At 67.1% G+C, this 10,851-nt stretch overlaps 1 protein-coding gene across 1 annotated transcript; it reads right to left on the reverse strand.

Moving 5' to 3' along the window:
* Positions 1–64: 64 nt before the first annotated feature.
* On the reverse strand, positions 65–8,964 carry SYDE1 (synapse defective Rho GTPase activating protein 1). Its single transcript, XM_075076041.1, has 8 exons — positions 8,625–8,964; positions 6,023–6,703; positions 3,947–4,690; positions 3,654–3,868; positions 3,439–3,565; positions 3,193–3,350; positions 2,586–2,826; positions 65–1,524 (listed from the first exon to the last, which is right to left on the reverse strand). The coding sequence occupies exons 1-8, from the start codon at positions 8,710–8,712 to the stop codon at positions 1,106–1,108; spliced, it is 2,673 nt and encodes an 890-aa protein (XP_074932142.1). The 5' UTR covers positions 8,713–8,964; the 3' UTR covers positions 65–1,105.
* Between the last annotated feature and the right edge of the window lie 1,887 nt (positions 8,965–10,851).

The following is a 10,851-nucleotide window of genomic DNA, read 5'->3' on the forward strand; positions in this document are numbered from 1 at the left end:
GACTGTCACCCCCCCCTTTGTTGGAGAAGCGCCGCACCTACAACGTGCCAAGCCCAGGGGCGAGTGCAGCTTGTGTCATTTATTGCTGGTGACGGTGACAAGGCGGTGGCAGGGCGGGGGGGGGGGGGTCAGGCCACCCCGGGGGCGGGGGGGGCAAGCCAGGGGACAGTTTTGTCACCCCCCCAGCCCACCTGCACCCCCTGCCCAGGTGCTTTAACACTGGTGGCTCAGCCCGGCCGGGCCAGTGGTTTCACATTCAGCTGGTTCCTTTAAGGCTAATACTGAGCAAGGCTGGTTGGGGGGGGGTGGTATTTTGGGGAGCCCCCCCCCCCCCCATAACACTGGCAGTGGGTTTGTTTTGGGGGGATAAAAAGGGAGGGGGTTCTTTGTTGCACACACACGCACACAAAGCTCGAGTAATAAATAAAGCTCAGCGCTCCCGTACCGGCAGCACCCCCACCCCCTCCTTGGTATCGGGGTGGGGGGGACTAGAAAATGGGGGGGGGGGCTCCCCACTGTCACCCAGGCTGGGTGTGGGTGGCAGGAGGGAACCCCATCGCTCTCTTTGGGGTGCGCACATGGAAGGGAAAGGGGGTTTGGGGGAGTGTGGGGGGGGCAGCCCCCCCCCCACCAGCCTGAGCGATGGAGGTCATGGACCCTTGTCAATATTTCCTAATATTGGGTTGGTTTGGTTTTTTTTTTGGGGGGGTTGAGGGGGAAGGAGAAGGGGGCAAAGAGGCACTTGGGGGTGAAGAGGCACTTGAGGGCAAAATTTGGCCGTATAAAATAAAAAAAATAGCCGAGCAAGAGGCGCTGAGCCCCGCATCGCTCCTCTGCCCCCCCCCCCCAAAAAAAAAAAAACCACTTGGGGTGGGGAGGGGGGGCAGAAACCAGAGGCAGGGCTGTTTTGGGGGTGTCCCCCACCCCCTCCCCTCACCAAAGGCGGCGTGACCCGCGCCGTCAGGGGCCGCTCCTGCTCGTCGGGGGCCGCTCCTGCTCGGCGCTGTGCAAATCGAAGGCATCTAGAGGCAAGTGCTGCTTGCTTTTTTGGTCGCTCTCGCACCGGCGGCGGCACCGGCGGCGCTACCGGCGGCGGCAGCCGGTCTCACAGGCAGACGTTGATCTGCTTGGCGAGTTCCCGCTCGAGGTCGAGGATGAGCGCGTCGAAGTCCTTGAGGTTTAGGCGAGGGCCGAAGGGCGCCTCGGCCTCCTCGCCCAGGTCGAAATCGGTCACGAAGAGGGTCCGCCGGCGCGGGGACCGTCGCGCCGACACCCCGGTTTCACCGTCGCCGGCTGCCACCTCGGCGTCGCCGGCAGCGCCGGGTACCAGCAGGAATCGGTGGTCGCAGACGCTCCAGTCGCCGGCGTAGCGGTTGCTGGGGGGGCTCTCCGGTCCTCGGGGACGGTGACGGGCCACCACCGCGCTCTCCAGCAGGTCCAGTCGCAGCGGAGGCCCCCGTTGGTGCTGCGGGCAACTGGGCTGCGCCCCCTCCCGAAGTTGGGGGGCCAGGGATGAGCGAGGGGCTGCAGAGAGAGCAGTTAAGGGGTGGGGGTGTCACCAGGAGGTTTGTTGGTGCTGTGGGTGGGGTGGGGTGGAAAAATGGGGAGCCCATGGAGCCTTTGTTGGGAATGGGGGGGGGGGGGCCATTACTGGAGATGGTGGCACATGCCAGCAAGGAATAGGGGGACCCCCACAAGAGTTGGATTTTGGGGGGCAAGGGACCAGCTCCTGGAAAAATGGGGCAATGGGGGGGGGGGGGGGTCCAGACCTTTTGCTGGAGCTTGGGGGGGGCCATGGTCCAGCTACCAGGTATGGGGTGGGGGTGGGGGCTCCACGGCAGTGATGTGGGGATCACAGACCCCTGGAGAAGCTGTTGGGACGGTGACTCACGGGGAAGCCATGGCGGGGAGGTGGGGGGGATCACTCATCCCCTCTGGGCTGAGGTGGGGGTCCCAAAACCAGCCACATGGGGGTCATGGTCCCCTAGAGCAGCCTTTGGGGACAGTGACCCATAGGGAAGCCATGGGGGAGGGTCACTCATCCCCTCTGGGCTGGGGGGGCCCCCAACAGCAGCCACATGGGGGGTCACGGACCCCTGGAGAAGCTGCTGAAGATGGTGGCCCATGGGGAAGCCATGGGTGGGGTCACTCATCCCCTCTGGGCTGGGGGGGCCCCCCCTGAGCAGGCACATGGGGGTCACAGATCCCTGGAGCAGCCTTTGGGGACAGTAACCCATAGGGAAGCCATGGGGGGATGGGGGGGTGTCACAGATCCCCTCTGGGCTTGGGGGGGGGCCCCCCACGAGCAGCCACAGGGGGGTCACAGACCCCTGGAGCAGTCTTTGGGGACTGACTCATGGGGAAGCCATGGTGGGGAGGGTCACAGATCCCCTCTGGGCTGGGGGGGGCCCCAAGAGCAGCCACATGGGGGTTACGGACCCCTGGAGAACCTGCTGGGGATGGCGGTGCATGGAGGGGTGGGGGTCACAGACCCCCCCCCCCCCCAAGATCCAGGTGGTGGCCGTGCAAAGAGCCCCCCCCATCAAGTAGAGGGGTGCTGGTGTCCCCCCCTCAACCCCGCTCACCCGGCCAGGCCTGGAGCAGGTAATGCAGCACCTCGATGTGCCTCTTGAAGTCAACGGCGCTGGCGATGTCCTCGCAGTGGGCGTAGCCGCGGGTGCCGGTGCCGGTGCCACGCCAGGGTTCCTGGTTCTGCGTGAGCAGGACGGGTCCGAAGCAGACGGCGATGTTCTGCGAGTTCATGCGGTTGAACTCGTGGAAAGAGGCCACCAGGCTGAGGTGGTCCAGGAGCCGCGTCAGCGTGGCCTGGGGGGACGAGGTGACCTCAAGTGGGGACGTCCTGTTGTCCCACAACCCCCCCCGCCCCCCCAAAACAGAGCCGAGGGGAATCGCCCCAGGGGATTTGGCTGCGGATGATCCCTGATGTCACCGGGGCCGAGTTACACAGGGAATGCGGAGGTGGAAATAAATTATTATATATTGGGGGGGAGTAAAGGCCCCCCCAAAAAAATACTTGTGGGGGGTCCTGAGGAGGGAGGTGACACTGAAGATGTGCCACAGGACCGTCTGCAGTGGTGACTCGGGATGGAGGAGAACCCCGGGGCTGAGTGGCACCGGGACCCGCCCCCAAATCCCTCGCCAGGTACCCCCTTTTTGGTGCTGGGCACCCACCTTCTCGACATCGGGCAGGCAGTCGAGCAGGGTGACGGCGTCCCGCTCTCCCGGGGGGGTCCGGGGGGGTCGCTTGGCCATGGCCTCCAGTACGACGTGGTAGAGCGTGGGAGTGATGAGCGGCGTGGGCAGCTCCCGCAGGTAATCCTTGAGGATCCCTGTGGGCGAGAGGAGGTTGGGGGGGACATGCCATGGGGGGCACCCCCTTGGGACCCACGGGAGCACCCCGCCAGGACGAGCACCCACCCGTGATGACGTTGATGTCGGGGTAGAGCTGCTCCGAGAGCGTCACGGCCGCGCTGTCCCTCTCAAAGGCATCGCGAAGCTCCTTCTTGACGGCGGCCGAGCCGCAGAGCCGGTACAACCCCACCACCTGCAAACGAGGCCACCGTCACTGCGGTTTGAGAGGGGGTTCATCCACTGCCACCCCCCTGTAGCCGTCACCGTCCATCCCCGCTCACCTTCAGCCCTCGTTTCTCTATCTCGGTCACGCATTTCTGGATGAGCAGGGGCACTTTGGTGGCTGCCTTCTCCCTCTCCACCAGCTGGCCCAGCTCCACGCCGAAGACGCGGGGTTCCCGCTCACTGGGACCGTCCCATTGCTCCACCAAGGTGAATTTGGAGTAGAGGATGCCGCGAGGTTGCAGCCGCACCGCCAGCTGCTGGGCCCGGCAACCTGCGGAGCCGAGCCGGTACCGTCAACGAGGCGCCGAGTCGCCGAACCCCCAAAACCCGCCCCACTGCCCGGCCGTACCTCTGAAGATGTGGGGCAGGACCACGGTGCCGTGGCAGCAGAGGCGGTTGCGGCAAGAGGCGGGATCCCACGAGAAAACGATCACCTTAAGGTGCCGGGCACCCTCTAGCTCCAGGTTGAAGGTGTGGTTGAGGCCGAGGAACGCCGTCTTGCAGGGCAGCAAAGCCGTGCGAGCCCGGTTGGCCGCGTCCACCTGCAACACGCAGAAAACCTCCCGGGCTTCGGCCCGTGGCGGCTTCAGGTCCCGCACGCCATGGAGGTGAACGCTCACCAGCCCGGAGATGTGCTGCCCGCACCGCGGCGGCGTCTCCCCGCAGCTGTAGGGGCGGAAAGCGCCCACATCCAGCCCGTTTCCCCCATCCTCCGGTTCGGCACGCGCTCCGGCTTTAGCCGGCAGCTCCGGGGAGTCGCCATCGCTCAAGTAGCCGCCTTTGCCGGCTGCTTTGGCTCGCGGCAGCCCCGGCCGTGAAGCCACGCTGCTGTCTAGGTGGTAGCGGCTGATGACATTGCTGGATTCCTTGCGGGTTTCGGGGGGCGAGGTGCCGCCCTCTTGGCCCCGGGGCCGGGGGCTGCGTAGGCTCAGCTTCCTCCGTAGCTCCGGCAGCTTCTTCATCTTCATGGAGAGGCGACGAACGGTACCTGGAGACTTCACCTTGTTGAGCGAACGGCCCTTCTTGGGGCTGGCGGGGGGAGAGGGGGTGGTCGGCCCCGTCCCTGAGCTCACACAGGAGATCGGCATCTTCCCTGCAAGGCGGGAAAAGGGGGTTTACTGGGAAGCCTGGGTGGGAGGGGGCTGCTCACTGGAAAGTGCTGTGGGGAGAGGGGAGGCTCCTGTGGGATGGGGAGCAGGTGGTGGGGTCTGGGGGACACTCTTCTGGGGGATGGGGTGGGGATGCGGACTACAGGGTCTGGGGGACAATGTCCTGTGGGACAGGCACAGGGTGGGGACTGTGGGGTCTGGGGGACACTCCCCTGGGGTGGGGACAGGGGCTGTGGGGTCCGGGGGACACTCTCCTCAGGGATGGGGACTGCAGGGTCTGGGGGACACTCCCCTGGGGTGGGGACAGGGACTGTGGGGTCCGGGGGACACTCTCCTCAGGGATGGGGACTGCAGGGTTGGGGACACTCCCCTGGAGTGGGGACAGGGACTGTGGGGTCCGGGGGACACTCTCCTCAGGGATGGGGACCGTGGGGTCTGGGGGACACTCCCCTGGGGTGGGGACAGGGGCTGTGGGGTCCTGGGGACACTGTCCTCAGGGATGGGGACTGCAGGGTCTGGGGGACACTCCCCTGGGGTGGGGACAGGGACTGTGGAGTCCGGGGGACACTCTCCTCAGGGATGGGGACTGCAGGGTCTGGGGGACACTCCCCTGGGGTGGGGACAGGGACTGTGGGGTCTGGGGGACACTGTCCTGGGGGATGGGGGCTGCAGGGTTGGGGACACTCCCCTGGGGTGGGGACAGGGACTGTGGGGTCCGGGGGACACTCTCCTCAGGGATGGGGACCGTGGGGTCTGGGGGACACTCCCCTGGGGTGGGGACAGGGGCTGTGGGGTCCTGGGGACACTCTCCTCAGGGATGGGGGCTGCAGGGTCTGGGGGACACTCCCCTGGGGTGGGGACAGGGGCTGTGGGGTCCTGGGGACCCTCTCCTGGGGTGTGGGGAAGGGATGGGGACTGTGGCGTCCAGGAGACATCCTTGGGGACAGGGGCTGTAAAGTTCGAAGGACACTGTCCGGGGGTACTGGGAAGGGACAGGAACCACTGGCCTGAGGACAGGGAAGGGATGAGGACCACGGGATCAGGGTGATGCCGTTCTAGGGGAGAGGGACCACTGGGTCTGGGGACCACAGGGTCCAGGGGACACAGGGACCATCAGGTCTGGGGACCACAGGGTCCAGGAAACCTCACGGGGACAGAGAAAGGATGAGGACCATGGGGTGCTGTGGATGGAGACAGGACCGTGGGGTCCAGGGGACACTCTCCTGGAGGGGTGACAGGAGGACAAGGGCTATGGGGGACCGGGGGCCACCACTGTCCCACCTCTCCCTGACCCGCAGCCCCCTGCCACCCCTCACCGCAAGCCTGGGTCCTGCTGGCTCCCGGCTCCTCTCCTCGGCCAGCCGCGGGCACTGCTGGGGCCACGCCACTGCGGGGGCCAGAGCTCTCCGCCGTCCCCAGACCGCCCCGGGGGGGGTCTTCCCTACCCGTCTTCGGGGGTGACTCCCCACCACGGCCCCTCTCGGCGTCACGGCTTCCTCCGCTCCACGGCTTCCAGGAGCTGCCAGGCCGGGGGTCCTCGTCTTCGGGGATGGGGTTGTACCAGATCTCGCCCTCGCTGCCGGCACCGCCGGCATCTGCCTCGGCTCCGCTGCCCGGCTCGTCCAGCCCTGGTCCCTTCGCCGACGACAGCACCCAGTGCCGGCTGCTCCGCTCCAAGCTCTGCAGGTAGGCGCCGTGCCCGGGGCTCCTACCGGGACCACCCAGCTCCCCGGAGCCATTCACCGCCTCGGCTTCCTCCGCTGGCTCCACATCTTCCTCGCTGGGCTGCTCGATGCCAGGCCGGGGGTTGCTGGGGGCAGGGTCCGGCTCGCTGGTGTCCGCCGGATCCGAGGAGGGTTTGGGGGGCAGCGGCCGCCTCTCATCGCGGCCACCGCAGGAGAAACGGGCCCAGTTCTGCTTACGCGATGCCGCCGGCACCGCCTCCACCGGTGCTGCCTCAGGGTCCACCGGAGAGTCGGGGCTCGGCGGGGGATGCTCTGCAGGAGGAAGGAAAAGAGGCTGAGCGTGGGGGTCCCCAAAACACCAGCGGGGGAGCCCACCGGGACATGGGTCTCTCGTCGTCCCCCCACCACCCTGAGCATCTTGCCAGGCCACCCAGCGTCCTCACCCTGAATCCGCTGCCGTCCCGGGTGGGACCCCCCTTCCCGGTGGGGCGGCGGGCAGCTGCGCGCAGCCCCTTGCCAAGCGGGATTTCCGGTTGTTTACTGTGGGCCGGACCCGCAGCCGCGCTCCCACCGCCCTGGCGTGGGCAAAAGGGGGGACCCCCGGCAGGGAAATGGGGGGCACGGCCGGACCCCTCTGCACCCCGACGGGGACAGGGATGCACCCTGGTGGGGATAGGGGTGGCTCTGTCTGTGTCTCCCGGCTCTGTGCCGCAAAGCCCCCCCCCGCACCCCCTGGCTCACACACACCAGGGGGTCCCCCCAATAGTGCACCCCAATTCCCTGCAGCCCCCCAGGTTCATTTGTGCCCCCCACCCCGCCCCGGGTTGTCTGCATCCTTCCAACTTGTGCACCCCGATCTCCCCTGCACCATCTGCCTTGTGCACCCCAAATTCCCCTGCCTTGTGCACCCCGATCTCCCCTGCACCATCTGCCTTGTGCACCCCAAATTCCCCTGCCTTGTGCACCCCGATCTCCCCTGCACCCATCTGCCTTGTGCCACCCCAAATTCCCCTGCCTTGTGCACCCCGATCTCCCCTGCACCCACAGCAGGGTGCCACCCCCCCGTGGCACCCCACAGACCCCCAGGATCTCCCCGGCCCCATGACGCCATGGCCATGATTTAGCGTGGGGCTTCCTCAGCTCCGCGGGAGCTTGACACCCCCAGAGATGGGGGGGTGGGCGCAGGAGGGACCCGGGGTGGGGGGGACACCCCAATTCCTGTGGGGCACAGAGGGAGCTGGGGTGATGGGGGCCCCTTCCTTGGGGGGCAGGAGGAGAAATGGGGACATGGCAGGGTGCCTTGCTGGGGGAACAGGACCCTGGGGTGATGGGGGACCCGTCCTCGGGGGGCGTGTCCTTCCTTCCCCCCCTTCCTTGGGGGGGCAGGAGGGGCCCTGGGGTGATGGGGGTGGTCCCTTCCTTGGGGGGGGGGCAGAACCCCACGATGATGGGGGTCCCTTCCATGGAGAGGGGAGTAGGAGGGACCCTGGGTGATGGGGGGGGTGGACACCCATCCTTGGGGGGCTGAGCGCCCAGGGTGATGGGGGTCCCTTCCTTGGGGAGGAGTAGGATGGACCCTGGGGTGATGAGGAGGTCCCTTCCTGAGAGGGGGAGGAGGGTGCCTTCTTGGGGCGTCCCTTCTGGGATGGGTGTCCTTCCCGGGGGAGGGGGGTTCCATTCCTTGGGGTGTCCCTTCCTGGTGGGGGTCCCTTCCTCCGGGGGGGGGGGGGGGGTGGGTTGTCCATACCCCGGGGGAGTCCCCTCCTCGGGGGATCTCCCTTCCTCGGGGGGTCCCTTCCTTGGGGGGGTCCCTTCCTCGGGGGGGTTCCTTCCTCGGGTGGGGTCCCTTCCTCGAGTGGGGTCCCTTCCTTGGGGGGGTCCCTTCCTCGGAGGGGGGTCCCTTCCTCGGGGGGGAGTCCCCTCCTCGGGGGATCTCCTTCCTTGGGGGGTCCCTTCCTCGGGTGGGGTCCCTTCCTCGGGGGGTGTCCCTTCCTTGGGGGGGTCCCTTCCTCGGAGGGTGGTCCCTTCCTCGGAGGGTGGTCCCTTCCTCGGGGGGGGGGGGTCCCCTCCTCGGGGGATCTCCCTTCCTTGGGGGGTCCCTTCCTCGGGCGGGGTCCCCTCCTCGGGGGATCTCCCTTCCTTGGGGGGTCCCTTCCTCGGGGGGGGGTCCCGTCCTCGGGGGGGGTCCCGTCCTCGGGGGGGGGGGGTCCCTTCCTGGCGGGGGTGTCCGTACCTCTGTCCTTGCCGTCCGACTTCTTCCCGCGCGGGCGGTCGCGGCCCCTCAGGCGGGAGAAGGTCCTCCGCAGCAGCGGCTCCGCCATCGCCCGCCCCGCTCCCCTCACCGGGCCCTCCTCGCACCGCTGGGGGCCTCCCCCCCCGGCCCTGCCCGGCTCCCTCGGCCCGGCCCGGCCCGTGTGTCCGTCCGTCCCCCCCCGGCCCGGCCCGGCCCGGCCCGCTCCCCTCGGCCCGGCCCGGCCCCTCAGCGCGGCGGGGCCTGGAGCGGCGGCGCCGCCATCCCGCGGCGCGAATTCCTGGGATGCCGCCGGCAGCGCTGCCGGGAGCTGTAGTCCGGAACCACGGGGACCCCCACCCTAATGCCACCCAGACCCCCCCCCCGCCCTGGACCGGCGACACCCCCGCCGCCCCCCCCCCGCTCCCGGATCCCCCCCGCCCCGGGTCCGCGGCCACAGGGTGAGGGGGTGTGAGCCCTGGGGGGGTGGTGTTTGGGGGTCTGGGGGGTGTTCAAGGGGGGTCTGGGCGATGTGTGGGAGGGGTCTGGGGGTGTTTGGGAGGGGTCTGGGGGTGTTTAAGGGGGTGTGCAAGGGGGTCTGGGCGATGTGTGGGAGGGGTCTGGGGGTGTTTAAGGGGATCTGGAGGGTGTTCAAGGGGGTCTGGGCGATGTGTGGGAGGGGTCTGGGGGTGTTTGCGAGGGGTCTGGGGGTGTTTAAGGGGGTGTGCAAGGGGGTCTGGGCAATGTTTGGGAGGGGTCTGGGGATGTTCAAGGGGGTCTGGGCAATGTTTGGGAGGGGTCTGGGGATGTTCAAGGGGATCTGGAGGGTGTTCAAGGGGGTCTGGGCGATGTGTGGGAGGGGTCTGGGGGTGTTTGCGAGGGGTCTGGGGGTGTTTAAGGGGGTGTGCAAGGGGGTCTGGGCAATGTTTGGGAGGGGTCTGGGGATGTTCAAGGGGGTCTGGGCGATGTGTGGGAGGGGTCTGGGGGTGTTTAAGGGGATCTGGAGGTGTTTAAGGGGGTGTTCAGTGGGGTCTGGGACTGTTCAAGGGGGTCTGGGCGATGTTTGGGAGGGGTCTGGGGGTGTTTAAGGGGGTGTTCAAGGGGGTCTGGGCAATGTTTGGGAGGGGTCGGGGGTATTTGGGGGTCTGGGGCGGTGTTTAAGGGCATCTGGGGCTGTTTGGGGGGGTCTGGGGGTGTTTAAGCAGGTTTGAATGGTGTTTAAGGGGGTCTGGGAGATGTTTGGGAGGGGTCTGGAGGTATTTGGGCGTCGGGGGGGTGTTTAAGGGCGTGTTCAAGGGGGTCTGGGTGATGTTTGGGGGGTCTAGATGGTATTTAAGGTGGTCTGGGGGTATTTTGGGGTGTCTGGGGGGTTTTAAGGGGGCCTGGAGGGTGTTTAAGGGGGTCTGGGGTGTGTCCCAGGGGGTCTGGGGGATGTTTGGGGTGGGCCTAGAGGGTATTTGGGGCTCTGGAGGAGGATTTAGGGGGGTCGGGGGGGTATTCAGTGGAGCCCTGGGAGATACTTGCAGGTCTAGAGGGGGATTTAGGGATGTCGGGGGGCATTTGGGTGCCTTGAGGGGTAATTGGGGGAGCCCTGGGTGTTATTTGGAGGTCTAGGGGGGGTATTTGGGGGTGTCTGGGAGGTATCTGGGGGAGACCTGGCATATTTGTGGGTCTGGGAACTATTTAAGGAGGTCTGGAGGGTATTTGGGGGGGGATGGGGGGTTCTTGGGGGTCAGGTAGGTATTAAAGGAGGTGGGGGGTATTTGGGGTAGCTGTGAGGGGTATTTGGGGGGATCTGGGGGGATATTTTGGGGGGTCTAGGGGGTAATTGAAGGGATCATGGGGGGTTATGGGGGGTCCAAGATACCCCCTTCCCATCCTCCATGTAGCATCACCCTCCGCTGGGGGACCCCAAACCCAGAGCCAGGAGCCACCCCGCACCCATCCACCCCAGGTCATCGGGGGTCCCCCACCCCATGCAGCCCCCCGCCGCCGTCACTGGAGCAAGGCTTCACTCTGCACACATTTATGGCTCTGCAGAGACTCCCCGCTCCACCCCGTACCCCAAATTTCCCCCGGAGATCCATCCATGGACCGCAAACGGATGCGCTGAAGGTTGGGGCTACATCCCGGAGCGCTGCAGGTTGGATGTGGCAAGGGGAGGGGGGAGCTGGGAGGAGACCCCTGAGGGGGTGGCGCGGTGCTGGGGGGTGGGGGGCTCTTGGGGTGT

Source organism: Phalacrocorax aristotelis, chromosome 28 (genome assembly GCF_949628215.1).
Source record: "Phalacrocorax aristotelis chromosome 28, bGulAri2.1, whole genome shotgun sequence".
Lineage (NCBI taxonomy): Eukaryota > Metazoa > Chordata > Aves > Suliformes > Phalacrocoracidae > Phalacrocorax > Phalacrocorax aristotelis.